The sequence below is a fragment of the Lampetra planeri genome, chromosome 38 (genome assembly GCF_965212315.1).
Source record: "Lampetra planeri chromosome 38, kcLamPlan1.2.h2, whole genome shotgun sequence".
NCBI lineage: Eukaryota > Metazoa > Chordata > Hyperoartia > Petromyzontiformes > Petromyzontidae > Lampetra > Lampetra planeri.
This window is the reverse complement of record NC_136144.1, coordinates 869753-888201: the sequence shown is the minus strand read 5'-3', so window position 1 is coordinate 888201 and position 18449 is coordinate 869753. Positions and strand designations below refer to the sequence as shown.

Sequence of the window (18449 nt, the reverse complement as noted above, 5' to 3'; positions counted from 1 at the left end):
ACTCTGTTTTGGCATCGGCGCATCCACACAACATCATGTATGCATGCCGGGTCCAAGCAAAAACATCTGCTGGACTATATAGTGATGGAACAACTGATGCGGGCCCATATCCTTGACACCAGGACCTACTATGGAGCTGATCTGCCCACTGGCCATCGGCTTGTCATCTGTAAGATGCACCTGCCATTCTTCCACTCGGGTGGTGGTTGTCCATCTAGGACCCCATTCAAACCCACAGTGGTCTGGTCTCAGCTAGCTGATGAAAGTTGCCTTCAGCTGGGGTTGGCATTGCCCTCCTCCTCCTGATGCTGCATTGGGTACGTGGTGCAAACCTCCCCAGAGACCGTGGCTGATGGAGGTGTTCTGGCTGGCTAATAAAAAGCGAGAGGCCCACTCCCACTGTCTACAGCATCCCACGTCAGAGGTTCGGAAAACTGTGTGGTGTTGTAAGGATGAGTGGTGGTCTGGTTTGCTGAGGTGATGGAATCTGCCTCAGTAGCCCGAGATCATAAATCACTCTTTAATTCCATAAAAAAAGTTACTTTTAGCACAGGCGTGGGCAAACTTTTGGCTCGCGGGCCACAATGGGTTCTAAAATTTGACAGAGGGGCCGGGCCAGGAACAGATGGATGGAGTGTTTGTGTGAACTAATATAAATGACATGTAAAATCATTACATGAAAGGATTTGGCCTTTAACAGGTAGCAAAGCATTTATTTGCAAGGCAATTTAACAAATTGCACAAACATGAACAATACAAAAACATGTCGTAACGTGACTGATCAAACATCATGAAAACATCTGAGGCCTGCGCCAAACCAATTACCTCACTTTAACTTCTTTATTATCTACATTAACAGGTTAGAGCAGCCACGCAGGCTGTGTGTCGGAGATTTGGCTCCAACCTCGCTGCAGAAACACATCATCACTTTCAGTGTTAGTGGGAACAGTGTTGTTGATCTCCCATTTTTGCCAGTGCATCCAAGTCTGGAGTTATTTTGGTTGTGGCAATTCTCAGGATAGATCTGAGGTGCTGATCCGTTAACTTTGATCTGTGACGGGCTTTGTTGGCGTTCATAACGCTGAATGTCTACTCACACACATAAGTCAAGCCAAACAAAGTCAGTATCTTCTGTGCAGTCCTCCGGAGGTTTGGAAACGTGGCTCTGTTAAGTGAAGCATAAAAGTCATTCAGTTGAACTTCTCCTTTAGGACGGAGTCACACTGAAGATTTATCAGTTCCAACTGCAGCTACTGTGGTGCTGTTTCAGGGTCTTGTGACAGGGGACAGGACACCAGTTGAAGTGACTGTTCAATGTTTTCAAAATCAGAGAACCTACGGCAGAATTCTCCGTGCAGGTCCTCAAGTGATTTGCTGTATTTTTTTGCGTTTCGCGGTGCCTCTTCCTGCATGGCAAGTGTGGGGAAATGAGCAAAAGATTTGTTCACAATTTGTCCGGAGAACAAAGTGAGCTTGGATTTGAAGGCTTCCACATGTTTGTACATGTCGTGAACAAACTGATCTTTTCCCTGCAGTTTCACATTCAGCTCATTCATGTGTGAAAATATTTCCACAGCAAACGCAAAGTCACTAAGCCAGTTCTTGTCGCTTAGCTCAGGGAATTCGTCAGATTTCCCCATCAGCTCCAAAAATGCGATGAGGTCCTCTTTCAGCTCCCACACTCGTTGTAACTCTTTCCCCAAACTTAACCAGCGGACACGAGAGTGGTACAGCAAGTCCTGATGATCCGCATCAGTTTCCTCCAGGAAGGTAATAAACTGACGGTGCTGAAGTCCCCTTGCTTGTATAAAGTTCACAAGTTTTACGACTGGATTCACGACATGATTAAGCTGCAATACAGACTTACACAGGGATTCCTGATGGATGATGCAGTTGAAGGAAAATAAGATCCTGGACAGGGTTTTCCTCTTTCACTTTATCCTGGATTCCTTTCAGCAGCCCAACATTTTTTCCAGTTAAATTTGGCGATCCATCCGTTGTGACATTGACAAGTTTACTCCAAGGAAGCGTCATTCTTTCGATGACAGCAGATACCTGGTTATACAAGTCCTCCCCGCGTTGTTCCTTTCAGGGACTCCATGGTCAAAAACTCCTCTGTTATCGCAAAACTGTCGTCAATGCCTCGGATAAAAATGAGGAGCTGAGCAGTGTGTTTGACGTCCGTACTTTCATCCAGTGCTAGTGAATATAATTCAAAGGAATAAGACTTTTTGTTTCATTGACTGGCTATATTTTTATCAATCAGTTCCACACGGCGAGTCACAGTCCTGCGTGATTAACTGACTTTTTCAAATTTGCTTTTGATCTCCGCACACAAGATGTCTGCTGTCTGTACCATGCATTCTTTTACAAATTTGCCTTCAGAGAAAGTGGTAATGAGTGGTAATGTTGGTGAGAAAGTTTTAAATAAAATTTAAATCGAAGTGAAGAAGGAAATTATTGAAAAGTTCGTATAAGTAATGATTTTTCAAACTTTAATTATGTTTTCTGTGCTTAAAACTTTTAAAAAAACTGTGGGGTCTAGAACGGACTCGTGAAATTCGGAGAGAACTGGGAGTTAAGTTTTGTTTGTTTTGTTGAATTACACAAAGCGTAACAGTTATGTATATAACGTTTGTTATATTAAATTCCTCGTAAGATATTAATTGTGAGTGTAGTCATACCCCTCCCCCTCATTCAAGCCGTAATTTAGAGAACGAAAGCGCCGAGTACGTAAATCGCTCACGTAAGAACCCGTTAATCTCTTCTCACATCGTTCATACGATGATGCGGTGAAGTAAACGTTCATACGATATTACGGTGAATGTTTCCAAAAACAATACTGTACCCAAATATTACTGTTAACTTACTTTCAATAGAAACATGAATTGCTCATACGAATATTCTCTCTCTCTCAGAATCGACCGACTGATGTAGCAGACGAAACAATCATCTTGTTGAACCATTCTAAACCTTGATGCGGCAATGTTAGTTTTCCCTGTTGTTCAAGGTTTTCTCAGTGTTATTCAATGTTTTTACATTTAGTATACTATTACACTGATTTCTATGGCATAATTAACTATTTTTGCGCTTAATAATCTTAAAAAAACTATTTATATACAGTTCGTAGGAGTCTGGAACGGATTAATCGTATTTACATACAATCCAATGGGGAAATTAGGTTCGAGTCATGACCAAACCAGTTGCGAACAAAGTTATGGAACGAATTATGGTCGTGACCAGATGTTCTCCTGTACACCACTCCCGGTCAAAGTGCGCTAACTATTGGGGAAATGGGGGCATTACAGGAGGAAGGTAAAATTTAATTTAATAATAATATTTGGACAAGTTCGGCGGGCCGGATTAAAAAGCCCAACGGGCCGTATACGGCCCGCGGGCCGTGCTTTGCCCATGTCTGTTTTAGCACCACACCTATCACTGACTGTGATGTTTAAATCCTACCTGCCTATGTCAGCTGTTATTTCCGGCTCTCTGTCTCTCTCTCTATACCTCTCTCTTAGATCTCTCATGCTCACATGTCCGTTGCATTGCACTCTCATGCTCACATGTCCTTAGGATTGCACTCTCATGGTGCTAAGCTCTCATTAACACTGCTGTTGTGCGCATATGCAGGCATGATACTCTTATGCGGCGACGGAAGCTCATTTCATGGTAATCTCTCTCCCTAATCCCTTTCTCCTCAATCTCCCCCATTAACACAACTGACGTGCTTGCGTCCGGGGGTGGAATTCCTTTCCAGCTCAGACCCCGCTTGCTTGCCCATCGCCGCATATATAACCTCTTGTTGTAAGAGCTCTCTCGCTAGTTCACCAGTTCCACTGCTGGATTCATTTTTTTTCCGCCTGAGGACGACCGCTTGTGTTGCGATCGAAACGTCGTGATCTATTTTATTTATACCTACGTGACTTTACCGAAAGAACCAAAGAGTATGGATTCCTGCAGTCACGAAAGCTTCAAATCATCATTATAACAGTCTGGACCACCGGATGGGTTCCGCAGGATTGAAAGGATGCTGTGGTGGTCCCCCTCTTCAAGAAGAAGAACCGCAGAGACTGTAACAACTACAGGGGCATCTCCCTCCTTAGTGTGCCAGGAAAGGTCCTGGCAAGGATTATTCAACATCGCCTTGCTAGGCACGCCGAGGAGAGGCTTGCGGAGTCCCAATGTGGCCAGACCAGGGCGGTCCTACACAGATGGCATTTTCTGTGTCCGTCTGCTACAGCAGAGATGTAGGGAATTTCAGCAGGACCGACATCTCTGCTTTATTGACCCGGTCAAGGCCTATGATACCATCAATAGGTCTGGGCTCTTGGTTGTTCTTCATGCTTTCGGAGTCCCTGATTCTCTGCTCACAATCAGTAAGGACCTTCATGAAGGTGGGCAGGCCTGGATAAACTACGTGGTTAGGAGCATCGCGCACCGCGATTCCCTCTTTACCTTGGGATAAAGAACAGGGATGTTCTCTGGCTCCTATTTTATTTACCATATATTTCGACCACGTTGTTAGATAAGCTTTTCATGGCTGTACCGGAGGAATTTACATCTGGTACAGATACAATGGGAGGCTGATCAATACCCGGGTACGGTCAAGGGATGGCTCCCTATTGGTCAACCAGGTTACGTATGCTGATGATCTGCTGATTGCTGCTTACTCAGAGAATGAGTTGGAGGTATTCCTGCCTCATCTCTTTTTGTGCCACTAAGAGGTGGGGCCTTACCCTCAGCCCCTACAAAAACCAAGCACCTGCCTGGGTATTTTGTATCATCAAACACTCCACCCCTTCACCTCCACATTGGTGGTGAAGCAGTTGTGGAAAGAGTGGAGAGTATCCAATACCTATTCAGTGTGCTTATGGTCAGCTCCAGTTTGACAGCAGAAGTCTCGCTCAGAATCAGTCGAGCTGCATTATGCTTCCATCAGCTGCGTAATGCTGTGTGGAAGCTACCTGGCCTGTCACTCCACATGAAGCTTCAGGTCTTCTCGGCTATGGTAATGCCCTCCTTCATCTATGCTTGAAAAACATGGACCCCTCCTAATGGAACATCTTCGACAATTAAACATATTCAAGCTGGCCTGATTACAATCTATCTTGGGTTTAACCAGGCTGGATTGTGCGAGGAGCTCACAAATTCTTGAAATATCTGGACAAAGTCCCATCGGTAAGCTCCTTTGGCAGGCAAGGCTGCGTTGGCTGGGTCATGTAGCCCGCATGCCCAGCCACCGCATGCCTAAACAGCTTTTGTTCAGCCGGAAAGAGGGAGCTAAACGGGCATGGCAAGGGCGAGAGAAGAGACGGAGTGATGTGGAGCCAAGTGGACTTGACGATGACTGGTACCAGTCGTGTCAAGATCGGTCGCTGTGGAGAAGGCTAGTGAAGGACGCTACTAGGCAGTTGGAGGCAGTCGCCATCCAGCAACAATGGAGGGCAGAGGAGTGACGCTCACAACAATGAGGGGAGCGCCGGGAGGCTACAACACAAAAAGTTGGCACAGTGGCGGGGGGGGGGGGGTACAGGTGGTGCATCGACCAGTCATCTCAGTCAGTCATCTCATGGCACCTGGGTCTGTCCCGAGACCTCCTGCAAGCGGGCGTTTGATACTTCACGTGGCCTTAAAGTGCACATAGCCTGGCAGAAGCGCCGTGGTGACGTCACCGCCACTTAGTGGCGAATGGCGGTTGTTGTTGCGAGTTTGGTGAGTGAGTGGGTGGGTGAGTGGGTGGGTGAGTAGGTGGGTGAGTATGTGGGTGAGTGGGTTGGTGAGTGTGTGGGTGAGTGGGTGAGTGGGTGGATGAGTGGGTGGGTGGGTAAGTTAGTGAGTGAGTGGGTGAGTGGGTCGGTGCTGGGTGGCTGGGTTAGTGGGTGGGTGGGTCAGTGGGTGAGTGAGTGGGTGGCTGGGTTAGTGGGTGGGTGGGTGAGTGTATGGTTGGGTGGGTGAGTGGGTGAGTGAGTGAGTGGAAGAATGGGTGAGTGATTGAGAGAGTGGGTGAGTGAGTGGGTGAGTGAGTGTGTGGGTGAGTGGGAAAGTGAGTGGGTAAGTGAGTGAGTGAGTGGGTGGGTGAATGGGTGAGTGGGTAGGTGAGTGACTGGGTGAGTGAGTGAGTGAATGGGTGAGTAGGTGAGTGAGTGGGTGAGTGAGTGGGTGAGTGAGTAGGTGGGTGGGTCAGTGGGTGAGTGGGAAAGTGAGTGGGTGAGTGGGTATGTGAGTGGGTGAGTGAGTGGGTGGCTGAGTTAGTGGGTGGGTGAGTGTATGGTTGGGTGGGTGAGTGGGTGAGTGAGTGGGGGAGTGATTGAGTGAGTGGGTAAGTAAGTAACTGAGTGGGTGAGTGAGTGAGTGGGTGAGTGAGTGAGTGGGTGAGTGAGTGAGTGGGTGAGTGGATAAGTGAGTGAGTGAGTGGGTGAGTGAGTGGGTGGGTGAATGGTTGAGTAGGTAGGTGAGTGTGTGAGTGAGTGGGTGGGTGAGTAGGTTAGTGACTGGGTGAGTGAGTGATTGAATGGGTGAGTGGGTGAGTGAGTGGGTGAGTGAGTGGGTGAGTAAGTGGGTGAGTGAGTGGGTGGGTGAGTAGGTGAATGACTGGGTGAGTGAGTGAGTGAATGGGTGAGTAGGTGAGTGAGTAGGTGGGTGGGTCAGTGGGTGAGTGGGTGGGTGGGTGAGTGGGTATGTGAGTTGGTGAGTGAGTGGGTGGCTGAGTTAGTGGGTGGGTGAGTGTATGGTTGGGTGGGTGAGTGGGTGAGTGAGTGGGAGAGTGATTGAGTGAGTGGGTAAGTAAGTGAGTGGGTGAGTGAGTGAGTGGGTGAGTGAGTGAGTGGGTGAGTGAGTGGGTGGGTGAATGGTTGAGTAGGTAGGTGAGTGTGTGAGTGAGTGGGTGGGTGAGTAGGTGAGTGACTGGGTGAGTGAGTGATTGAATGGGTGAGTGGGTGAGTGAGTGGGTGAGTGAGTGGGTGAGTAAGTGGGTGGGCATGGCAAGGGCGAGAGAAGAGACGGAGTGATGTGGAGCCGAGTGGACTTGACGATGACTGGTACCAGTCGTGTCAAGATCGGTCGCTGTGGAGAAGGCTAGTGAAGGACGCTACTAGGCAGTTGGAGGCAGTCGCCATCCAGCAACAATGGAGGGCAGAGGAGTGACGCTCACAACAATGAGGGGAGCGCCGGGAGGCTACAACACAAAAAGTTGGCACAGTGGCGGGGGGGGGGGGGTACAGGTGGTGCATCGACCAGTCATCTCAGTCAGTCATCCCATGGCACCTGGGTCTGTCCCGAGACCTCCTGCAAGCGGGCGTTTGATACTTCACGTGGCCTTAAAGTGCACATAGCCTGGCAGAAGCGCCGTGGTGACGTCACCACCACTTAGTGGCAAATGGCGGTTGTTGTTGCGAGTTTGGTGAGTGAGTGGGTGGGTGAGTGGGTGGGTGAGTATGTGGGTGAGTGGGTTGGTGAGTGTGTGGGTGAGTGGGTGAGTGGGTGGATGAGTGGGTGGGTGGGTAAGTTAGTGAGTGAGTGGGTGAGTGGGTCGGTGCTGGGTGGCTGGGTTAGTGGGTGGGTGGGTCAGTGGGTGAGTGAGTGGGTGGCTGGGTTAGTGGGTGGGTAGGTGAGTGTATGGTTGGGTGGGTGAGTGAGTGGAAGAATGGGTGAGTGATTGAGAGAGTGGGTGAGTGAGCGGGTGAGTGAGTGTGTGGGTGAGTGGGAAAGTCAGTGGGTAAGTGAGTGAGTGAGTGGGTGGGTGAATGGGTGAGTGGGTAGGTGAGTGACTGGGTGAGTGAGTGAGTGAATAGGTGAGTAGGTGAGTGAGTGGGTGAGTGAGTGGGTGAGTGAGTGGGTGAGTGAGTAGGTGGGTGGGTCAGTGGGTGAGTGGGTGGGTGGGTGAGTGGGTATGTGAGTGGGTGAGTGAGTGGGTGGCTGAGTTAGTGGGTGGGTGAGTGTATGGTTGGGTGGGTGAGTGGGTGAGTGAGTGGGGGAGTGATTGAGTGAGTGGGTAAGTAAGTAAGTGAGTGGGTGAGTGAGTGAGTGGGTGAGTGAGTGAGTGGGTGAGTGGGTAAGTGAGTGAGTGAGTGAGTGGGTGAGTGAGTGAGTGAGTGGGTGAGTGTGTGAGTGAGTGGGTGGGTGAGTAAGTGGGTGAGTGAGTGGGTGGGTGAGTAGGTGAATGACTGGGTGAGTGAGTGAGTGAGTGAATGGGTGAGTAGGTGAGTGAGTGGGTGAGTGAGTGGGTGAGTGAGTGGGTGAGTGAGTAGGTGGGTCAGTGGGTGAGTGGGTGGGTGGGTGAGTGGGTATGTGAGTTAGTGAGTGAGTGGGTGAGTGAGTGGGAGAGTGATTGAGTGAGTGGGTAAGTGAGTGGGTGAGTGAGTGAGTGAGTGGGTGAGTGAGTGAGTGGGTGAATAAGTGGGTGGGTGAATGGTTGAGTAGGTAGGTGAGTGTGTGAGTGAGTGGGTGGGTGAGTAGGTGAGTGACTGGGTGAGTGAGTGATTGAATGGGTGAGTGGGTGAGTGAGTGGGTGAGTGAGTGGGTGAGTAAGTGGGTGAGTGAGTGGGTGGGTGAGTAGGTGAATGACTGGGTGAGTGAGTGAATGGGTGAGTAGGTGAGTGAATGAGTGAGTGAGTGAGTGGGTAAGTGGGTGAGTGGGTGAGTGTGCTGCGGGGCCGGCGTGCGTACCTGTGTGTCGCGCGCCCTCTCGTAGGCCTGGTACGCCACCTTCTCCTCCATGCTCACCAGCTCCTGCCTCAGGTTCATCATCTCATTCTGGTGGAGTTCCGTGAGGTCGCTCAACTGCTCCTCCAGACGCTCGAACCTACGGACATTACAACAATAATGTTAAACAATACCACTACAACAAACACGTTGAAATAATAATAAGTCCCCAACCGCCGAGCGCAGAGGTTAGGGGCGTTGAGCCAGCACCGCTGGGAGCCTGGGCTCCAGTCCAGGTTTCATCATCAGCTATAGACTCACACAGAGACCCATAGACTCACAGAGACCCACATACTCACACAGAGACCCATAGACTCACACAGAGACCCATAGATTCAGACTGAGACCCACAGACTCACACAAGAGACCCATAACTCACACAGAGATTGGTAGACTCAAAGAGACCCATAGGCTCACAGAGACCCACAGACTCACACAGAGACAGATTGTCATTAATAGCGCTCCCAAGATGCAGTGAACTGCAGCTCTTATCACGAGTTGCTTCTTCTTTCGTATGGCTGATGTAAATGCAAAGTAACAACTACAAAGTCTGTGTTCACACCATAGTGACCACATAGTGTGACCACAGTCCCACACCACAGTCCCACACCACAGTCCCACACCACAGTCCCACACCACAGTCTCACACCACAGTCCCACACCACAGTCTCACACCACAGTCTCACACCACAGTCCCACCCACAGTCTCACACCACAGTCCCACACCACAGTCTCACACCACAGTCCCACCCACAGTCTCACACCACAGTCTCACACCACAGTCTCTCACCACAGTCTCACACCACAGTCCCACACCACAGTCCCACACCACAGTCCCACACCACAGTCTCACACCACAGTCCCACACCACAGTCTCACACCACAGTCCCACACCACAGTCCGACACCACAGTCCGACACCACAGTCCCACACCACAGTCTCACACCACAGTCCCACACCACAGTCGCACACCACAGTGTGACCACAGTCTCACACCACAGTCCCACACCACAGTCCCACACCACAGTCCCACACCACAGTCCCACACCACAGTCCCACACCACAGTCGCACACCACAGTCCCACACCACAGTCTCACACCACAGTCTCACACCAGAGTCTCACACCACAGTCTCTCACCACAGTCTCACACCAGTGTGACCACAGTCTCACACCACAGTCCCACACCACAGTCTCACACCACAGTCCCACACCACAGTCTCACACCACAGTCTCACACCACAGTCCCACCCACAGTCTCACACCACAGTCCCACACCACAGTCTCACACCACAGTCCCACCCACAGTCTCACACCACAGTCTCACACCACAGTCTCTCACCACAGTCTCACACCACAGTCCCACACCACAGTCCCACACCACAGTCCCACACCACAGTCTCACACCACAGTCCCACACCACAGTCTCACACCACAGTCCCACACCACAGTCCGACACCACAGTCCGACACCACAGTCCCACACCACAGTCTCACACCACAGTCCCACACCACAGTCGCACACCACAGTGTGACCACAGTCTCACACCACAGTCCCACACCACAGTCCCACACCACAGTCCCACACCACAGTCTCACACCACAGTCCCACACCACAGTCTCACACCACAGTCTCACACCACAGTGTCACACCACAGTCCCACACCACAGTCTCACACCACAGTCCCACACCACAGTCCCACACCACAGTGTGACCACAGTCTCACACCACAGTCCCACACCACAGTCCCACACCACAGTCCCACACCACAGTCTCACACCACAGTCCCACACCACAGTCTCACACCACAGTCCCACACCACAGTCCCACACCACAGTCCCACACCACAGTCTCACACCACAGTCCCACACCACAGTCTCACACCACAGTCCCACACCACAGTCCGACACCACAGTCCCACACCACAGTCTCACACCACAGTCCCACACCACAGTCTCACACCACAGTCTCACACTACAGTCTCACACCACAGTCTCACACCACAGTGTCACACCACAGTCCCACACCACAGTCTCACACCACAGTGTGACCACAGTCTCACACCACAGTCTCACACCACAGTCCCACACCACAGTCCCACACCACAGTCTCACACCACAGTGTGACCACAGTCTCACACCACAGTCTCACACCACAGTCCCACACCACAGTCTCACACCACAGTCCCACACCACAGTCTCACACCACAGTGTGACCACAGTCTCACACCACAGTCTCACACCACAGTCCCACACCACAGTCTCACACCACAGTCCCACACCACAGTCTCACACTACAGTCTCACACCACAGTCCCACACCACAGTCTCACACCACAGTCCCACATCACAGTCTCACACCACAGTCCCACACCACAGTGTGACCACAGTCTCACACCACAGTGTCACACCACAGTGTCACACCACAGTCTCACACCACAGTCTCACACCACAGTATCACACCACAGTCCCACCCCACAGTCCCACACCATAGTCTCACACCACAGTCCCACACCACAGTCTCACACCACAGTCCCACACCACAGTCCCACAGCACAGTCTCTCACCACAGTCTCACACCACAGTCTCTCACCACAGTCTCACACCACAGTCCCAAACCACAGTGTGACCACAGTGTGACCACAATCCCACACCACACCACAGTGTGACCAGACCGTAGTGCAACGTGTAACGATGTGATGACCCGATCCCACAAATACGAGGAGACATCACAGTGAGCGCTGACGCAGTAATCTTCACATATATATAAAAGGCAAAGTTGTGATTATGTGTGTCTGTTCAAAATGTTTAGCGTACTTTCCGACATGCAACAAACTGGAAATTTGCCATGTGGGTACTTTCCAGACTGAACACCATGCAAAAATTATAAAAATAAATTTTGGAGGGGGGAGCTCAATAATGCATATATTTTTTGCACAGCAAGTGAGCTGTGACGTCAAATCTGTCATGTGACCCGCGTGTGTGGAAGCGTAAGGCATTGTAGTGTAGCGGTTAGCGCTACGCTGCGCTACGAACCCGGCGACCCGAGTTCGATTTCCGCTCACGGCCACCACCGGTGACGATTATTTCAACCGCTCCTAGGCCTCCCCTAGGTCGACTCAGCCTCAACCGAGTAACTGCTGTGGTGTGTGAACATTGCCACTGGGGAGACAAAGGCGGTCGGGCGTGCTGCTGTCACTCACCCCCTCAAAGTATAATTGGTACATCAGCATTATTAATTATTAATTTCGAATTTTATATTATTCATATTAGTATAATTATTATACTAATGATTATTATACAAAAAAATCTAATCATACTAGTATTATTAGTATAATAATAATTCATATACTAAGAATAATTACACTTTTCATACTTATACTAATAATATACTTATACTAATAACTATTATTAACTATTACACTCATTCTTAATTTTAGAACTTTCGTGACTGCAGGAATTATTATTTGTTTCTTTCGGTTAAGTCACGTCTAAAGATAAAACAATAAATTAAATTAAATAATAGAATACGACGTTTCGATTGCAACACAAGCAATCATCATCAGGTATAATGAAATAGCGACATAAAATCTAACCAGAAAACTATAGACAGACATATTAGCAGACAGATATCACCAAGATACATAGCGAGAGCAACACAGGTAACAGAGAGGGGTGATCGTCTCTGTGTGGTGGCCTTAAATAGACAGAGGGGGGGGGGCGGAGGCAGAGAGAGGGAGGAGGGTTAGAGAAAAAATTAGCATATCAATGAGTGGTCAACAGACGTGGTGCTGCGAATGCGATGGCACGGCAAGCAAGCCTGAAAATCAGGAGAAGGACACACTAAAATTAAATAACCTAGTAAAATATCGAAATGTAATGTAATACAACACAGAGGGTCGGTCAACACACAATTAACGCATAGCCTGGTTGATTACGTATTTCAAAGATTGCTAAGTTAGAATTTAAGTGTGAACAATCTAAAGAGAGGACACAGGCAGAGAAAACAAGTCGCCAGAGAGAGAGAAAAAAGATAAGCTTAAAACTTCCCCGTAGAAGTGGTTCAATCTTAATTTTAGAACTTTCGTGACTGCAGGAATTATTATTTGTTTCTTTCGGTTAAGTCACGTCTAAAGATAAAACAATAAATTAAATTAAATAATAGAATACGACGTTTCGATTGCAACACAAGCAATCATCATCAGGTATAATGAAATAGCGACATAAAATCTAACCAGAAAACTATATCTTGGTGATATCTGTCTGCTAATATGTCTGTCTATAGTTTTCTGGTTAGATTTTATGTCGCTATTTCATTATACCTGATGATGATTGCTTGTGTTGCAATCGAAACGTCGTATTCTATTATTTAATTTAATTTATTGTTTTATCTTTAGACGTGACTTAACCGAAAGAAACAAATAATAATTCCTGCAGTCACGAAAGTTCTAAAATTAAGATTGAACCACTTCTACGGGGAAGTTTTAAGCTTATCTTTTTTCTCTCTCTCTGGCGACTTGTTTTCTCTGCCTGTGTCCTCTCTTTAGATTGTTCACACTTAAATTCTAACTTAGCAATCTTTGAAATACGTAATCAACCAGGCTATGCGTTAATTGTGTGTTGACCGACCCTCTGTGTTGTATTACATTACATTTCGATATTTTACTAGGTTATTTAATTTTAGTGTGTCCTTCTCCTGATTTTCAGGCTTGCTTGCCGTGCCATCGCATTCGCAGCACCACGTCTGTTGACCACTCATTGATATGCTAATTTTTTCTCTAACCCTCCTCCCTCTCTCTGCCTCCGCCCCCCCCCTCTGTCTATTTAAGGCCACCACACAGAGACGATCACCCCTCTCTGTTACCTGTGTTGCTCTCGCTATGTATCTTGGTGATATCTGTCTGCTAATATGTCTGTCTATAGTTTTCTGGTTAGATTTTATGTCGCTATTTCATTATACCTGATGATGATTGCTTGTGTTGCAATCGAAACGTCGTATTCTATTATTTAATTTAATTTATTGTTTTATCTTTAGACGTAACTTAACCGAAAGAAACAAATAATAATTCCTGCAGTCACGAAAGTTCTAAAATTAAGATTGAACCACTTCTACGGGGAAGTTTTAAGCTTATCTTTTTTCTCTCTCTCTGGCGACTTGTTTTCTCTGCCTGTGTCCTCTCTTTAGATTGTTCACACTTAAATTCTAACTTAGCAATCTTTGAAATACGTAATCAACCAGGCTATGCGTTAATTGTGTGTTGACCGACCCTCTGTGTTGTATTACATTACATTTCGATATTTTACTAGGTTATTTAATTTTAGTGTGTCCTTCTCCTGATTTTCAGGCTTGCTTGCCGTGCCATCGCATTCGCAGCACCACGTCTGTTGACCACTCATTGATATGCTAATTTTTTCTCTAACCCTCCTCCCTCTCTCTGCCTCCGCCCCCCCCCTCTGTCTATTTAAGGCCACCACACAGAGACGATCACCCCTCTCTGTTACCTGTGTTGCTCTCGCTATGTATCTTGGTGATATCTGTCTGCTAATATGTCTGTCTATAGTTTTCTGGTTAGATTTTATGTCGCTATTTCATTATACCTGATGATGATTGCTTGTGTTGCAATCGAAACGTCGTATTCTATTATTTAATTTAATTTATTGTTTTATCTTTAGACGTGACTTAACCGAAAGAAACAAATAATATTACACTCATACTAATTACACTATGTAAAACAATCTTGTTCCTGCGTAGTAAGTGTTATTTTTTAATTGCTTATGCCTAAAAAGTATAGAAAATGGCGATTATTCCCCACATACTTTTCTTTTGTGTCCAGGACTTATTGTGAACGAAAAACACAAATGCACACACCACGTTTCCTCATTGAAATAGGTACATTTAAAAATATCACTGTCCTGGTCACAAAAGCAAAGTGTGTGGGGAATAATAGCAATTTTCTGTACTTTTGAGGATTAAGCAATGAGGAAATGACACTTACTACCCAGGGATTGTTATTGTTACACAGTGTTATTATTAGTTGTATTTAGTTTAGAGAAAGAGAGTCTCACAGTGACTGTATTCATACACATATTTGAAGGTATCAATACTACTCAAAATTAACACTACTCACAATTAATACTACTCACAATTAAGTTATCGTGCAGCGTCTTGCTATCACGGCGGTCTAGGACTTCCTCCAAGAGGGTTGGCGGATCGCGATACTTCATAATGCTGCTCGAATTGATGCAATAACCAGGATGCATTGATCACTGGGCTTGGTTCACGGTAGACCGCAGGTCATTTTTTATGACTACAGTAAAACCTCATCATTTCGGTATTTGATCATTCGTAATTGGGGATAATTTGGCACGGCTAAGGCCTTCGGCACATATACAGTATCAGTAATACGCCATGAGGCGAATCGCCGTACCAAATGGTCCAATTTCAGCATACACGTGGAGCAACAGCGGGCGGCACAACCAAAACAACGACTCTGTCTGGTGGCTGCGTGCATGGTGAGCGTCAGTGCAGACCTGTCGCTTTGGACTTGACCTTGTTTATGTGCACTCTGTGCAGAAACGTCGTCTATGCCTAAATCAAGAAGTACTAGCAAGGGACTGAAGTATGAATCCTTTCGTCTGTGAGACAAATCAAAAGTTTTGGATAGAATTGATGCAGGGTGTGTCGATACGTGTGGTGTGTGAAGAGTTTGGAAAAATATGTATTGGGCAAGAGCCATTGAGGAGTACCACTGTACACAATTCAAAATATTGGATAATTCGGCAAGGCCAGAGGTCCATATGTGTGGAATTAACAAGGGTTTGCTGTACATTTTTTGTAGAATGATTTTTCTTAACATTCTCTGTTATCTGTTTATATATCTGTTGATTCGGGGATGGGGGGGGGGGCCTTGTAGCCGACCGGGCCCCTATGCGCTACGTGACGCTGCCTTATACCCACACCCAATAGTCGCATCTCTGGGCCTACTCCACTGCTGGCTTAAAACTTGAGCACCGCGGTGCCGGATTCAAGTGATACTGCGCTCCGTTCACAAAGCACTCTTTCAGCAAACCGTGCGTATGTTGAACTTCGTTGGCACTGCATGTGGCCAACCTTGCTAATCAAAGGTGCAGGGGAAAGGACAGCAAACTAAAGACAAAAAGAAGTTCTAAAGAAATTAGTTTGCCAATCTCGATGATGATATAAAGTGCACAGCTCCCAGCAGCTTCCTAATATGGGAAGGAATAGGCTTATAGAGACCCACAGAGATCCAGACTCATATAGAACCATGTAGTTCCAGAGACTTATATAGAACCACAGAGACCCATAGAGACCTATACTCATATGTATGTATGCTGAGCTTCTTTGGCACCAGACGTAGCCCACCGCGCTAACTGGAGGTGCAGGGGAAGGAAGGAAACAAACACACAAAAAGCAGTTCTAAAGAGACGAGTGTGTCAATCCAGATGATGATTTAAAAGCGGCGTAGCTCCCAGTGGCTTGCTAACATGGGAAGGAGCAGCGTTCGACCGACACACGGTGCAACACTACAGTCCTTGTTCTAGGAGTTGGAGGGCCTCGCACTCGGTCTGTGTCCGTGCCCCTCTGCCGGACACGCTCTCGGCAAAAAAAAGGTTTCTGAGCTCGGGGCCTAATCCGGTCCTTCGAGGCCCTCGTATTTGGAAAGCTCTCTGCCTGAGGAACCGCGCCTCGCCCCTGAGATTCTTGCATTGAGAAAGGAACGCTGACGCTAACTAACCCCGAGGATATGTGAGGTGAACTAGAGAGGGTTTTGTTTTTGTTTGCTGTATGGCACTTGGAAGCCCTTTGTTGGGGCTGCTGTGCCTTATAATCACGTAAATAATGATGATGGTGATGATGATGATGACGATGACGACGATGATGACAATGATGTTGATGATGACGATGACGATAATGATGATGGTGATGATGATCGTGATGACGATGATGATGACGATGATGTTGATGATGACAATGATGATGATGATGATGTTGATGATGGTGATGACAATGACGACAATGGTGTGGGCGGTGGAGGTGCTGGAGGCACCGATAGCGCTCCTCGTGCAGGCTCTGTGACAGCACGGCGTACTCCTGCTGGTGCTGAGCCTTCACCGCCTCCAGCAGGTGGCCCAGCCGCGCCTGCACGCACAAAGACAAAGGTCCCCCGCATAGCCTCAGCGCGCCGTCGGAGGTGCTGAGCGCCATTACGGCGAGCGGCGCCCGTGAAGGCCGGGAGTCGGTGACCAGCACCGCACCGGGTGCTCGTTTACGGCTGAGCCGACCTAGGGGAAGTCGAGGATCGGTTCTGACATTTGTCACCGATGTTGGCTGTGAGCGGGAATCGGGTCGCCGGGTTTGCGCTTTGCACTGCGCCACTGCTCCCCACATACGCAAACACCCACGCAGGCGTCAACACACGCACACAAAGACAAACATCCCCCGTGTAATTGGGGCAAGTGCTGTTAGCGAGCACCTATGAAGGCCGGCACGGCACACGAAGGGGGTGGGTGGCCAGCACCACGCCCGGCCGCCTTTGTTTCCCCAGTGACGATATTTACCGTGAGTGGGAATCGAACTCAGGTCGCTAGGTTCGTAGCGCAGCGCGCTAACCGCTATGCTACCACTGCCCACAAACGCACACTGGGCATGAACACGGTATACACACACGCAGAGGCACGTGCAGACATAAACACGCACAGGCAAATTGGTTGGAACACATACACAGATGCAAACACACACACACACACAGGGATGCACAAATCGAACCAGAGCTCACCAAACACTGCATCGCCCATTGCTCACTTACCACACCACATCACACACACCGCATTACGCTTTGCTCACTCACCACACCACACACCGCACACGCTGCATCACGTGTCGCTCACTCACTCACCTGCGCCTCGCGAATCTCTCTCAGCTCCTCCACCACCGTCTCCAGGCCTCGTCGCTGAGCCTCCGAAAGTCCCCCCATACCTCCACCACCTCCACCGCCACCACTGCCGCCACCGCCGCCGCCAACGCCACCACCACCACGAGGGCTGCCCCCCCCTCCGCCCGTGCCGCCCCCGTGCAGCGCCGCGCCGGCCGGCCCCCCGGCTCCCGCCGGTGGTGCCAGCGCCAGGCCCAGGCCGCTCTCCGCGCCAAGGGAGCCGGACGTGGCGCTGGAGCAGTCGTCGTCGCTGCCGGTGCCGCGGGGAGAGTGCGACGACGACGCCGGCGCTGCGGGGCCCCCGGTGGCGGTGGAGGATGGCGCCAGCATCGTGGTGGAGGAGGAGAGACCCGGGAAGGCGTCATCGGCGGTGGAGTTGGCGGCGAAGTTGGAGGTGGAGGAGGGAGCGGCGGAGAGGTGGCTGGAGTGCAGCGTGGGCAGCGAGTCGTCCAGTGTGGTGTGCTGGGGGGTGGGGAGGAAGGTGATGGTAGAGGTGATGAAGGTGGCGGTGGTGAGGGGCAGTAGTGCAGCGGTTAGAGCGCTGCGCTACGAACCCGGTAACCCGAGTTGCCGGCCCCCAACACAAGTGACGATTATCTGAACCGGTCCTGGGCATCTCCTGGGTCAAATCAGTCTCAAATGAGTACCTGGCAGGGTGTGTAAACATCGCCACTGGGGAGACAAATGCCGGCACGTGTGCCGTGCCGGCCTTCATAGGTGCTCTCTACCAGCACTTGCCCCAATGGTCTGTTTAGGCTATACGGGTGGGCGAGGGGATCTTGGTATTTGGTGGTT

The 18449-nt window shown here is 49.1% G+C and overlaps 1 protein-coding gene across 5 annotated transcripts in view; it reads right to left on the bottom strand.

Annotated features, from left to right (window-relative positions):
* LOC144731184 (transmembrane and coiled-coil domains protein 1-like) overlaps window positions 1-18449 on the bottom strand; it is a 39415-nt gene that overhangs the window by 3314 nt on the left and 17652 nt on the right. For 2 of the 5 annotated variants that reach the window (XR_013587925.1, XM_078612153.1), the window contains exons 5-7: window positions 17619-18116; window positions 16770-16861; window positions 8668-8803 (exon numbers count right to left, since the gene is read on the bottom strand). Coding sequence is in view for 4 of the 5 variants with exons in the window: in XM_078612153.1 (XP_078468279.1) it covers window positions 8668-8803; window positions 16770-16861; window positions 17619-18116 (726 nt within the window). In the remaining variant the exon portion in view is untranslated. Of the gene's footprint in view, window positions 1-685; window positions 8804-16769; window positions 16862-17618; window positions 18117-18449 lie in introns of those variants that run through there. The other 3 variants (XM_078612151.1, XM_078612152.1, XM_078612155.1) reach the window with 2 other exon arrangements.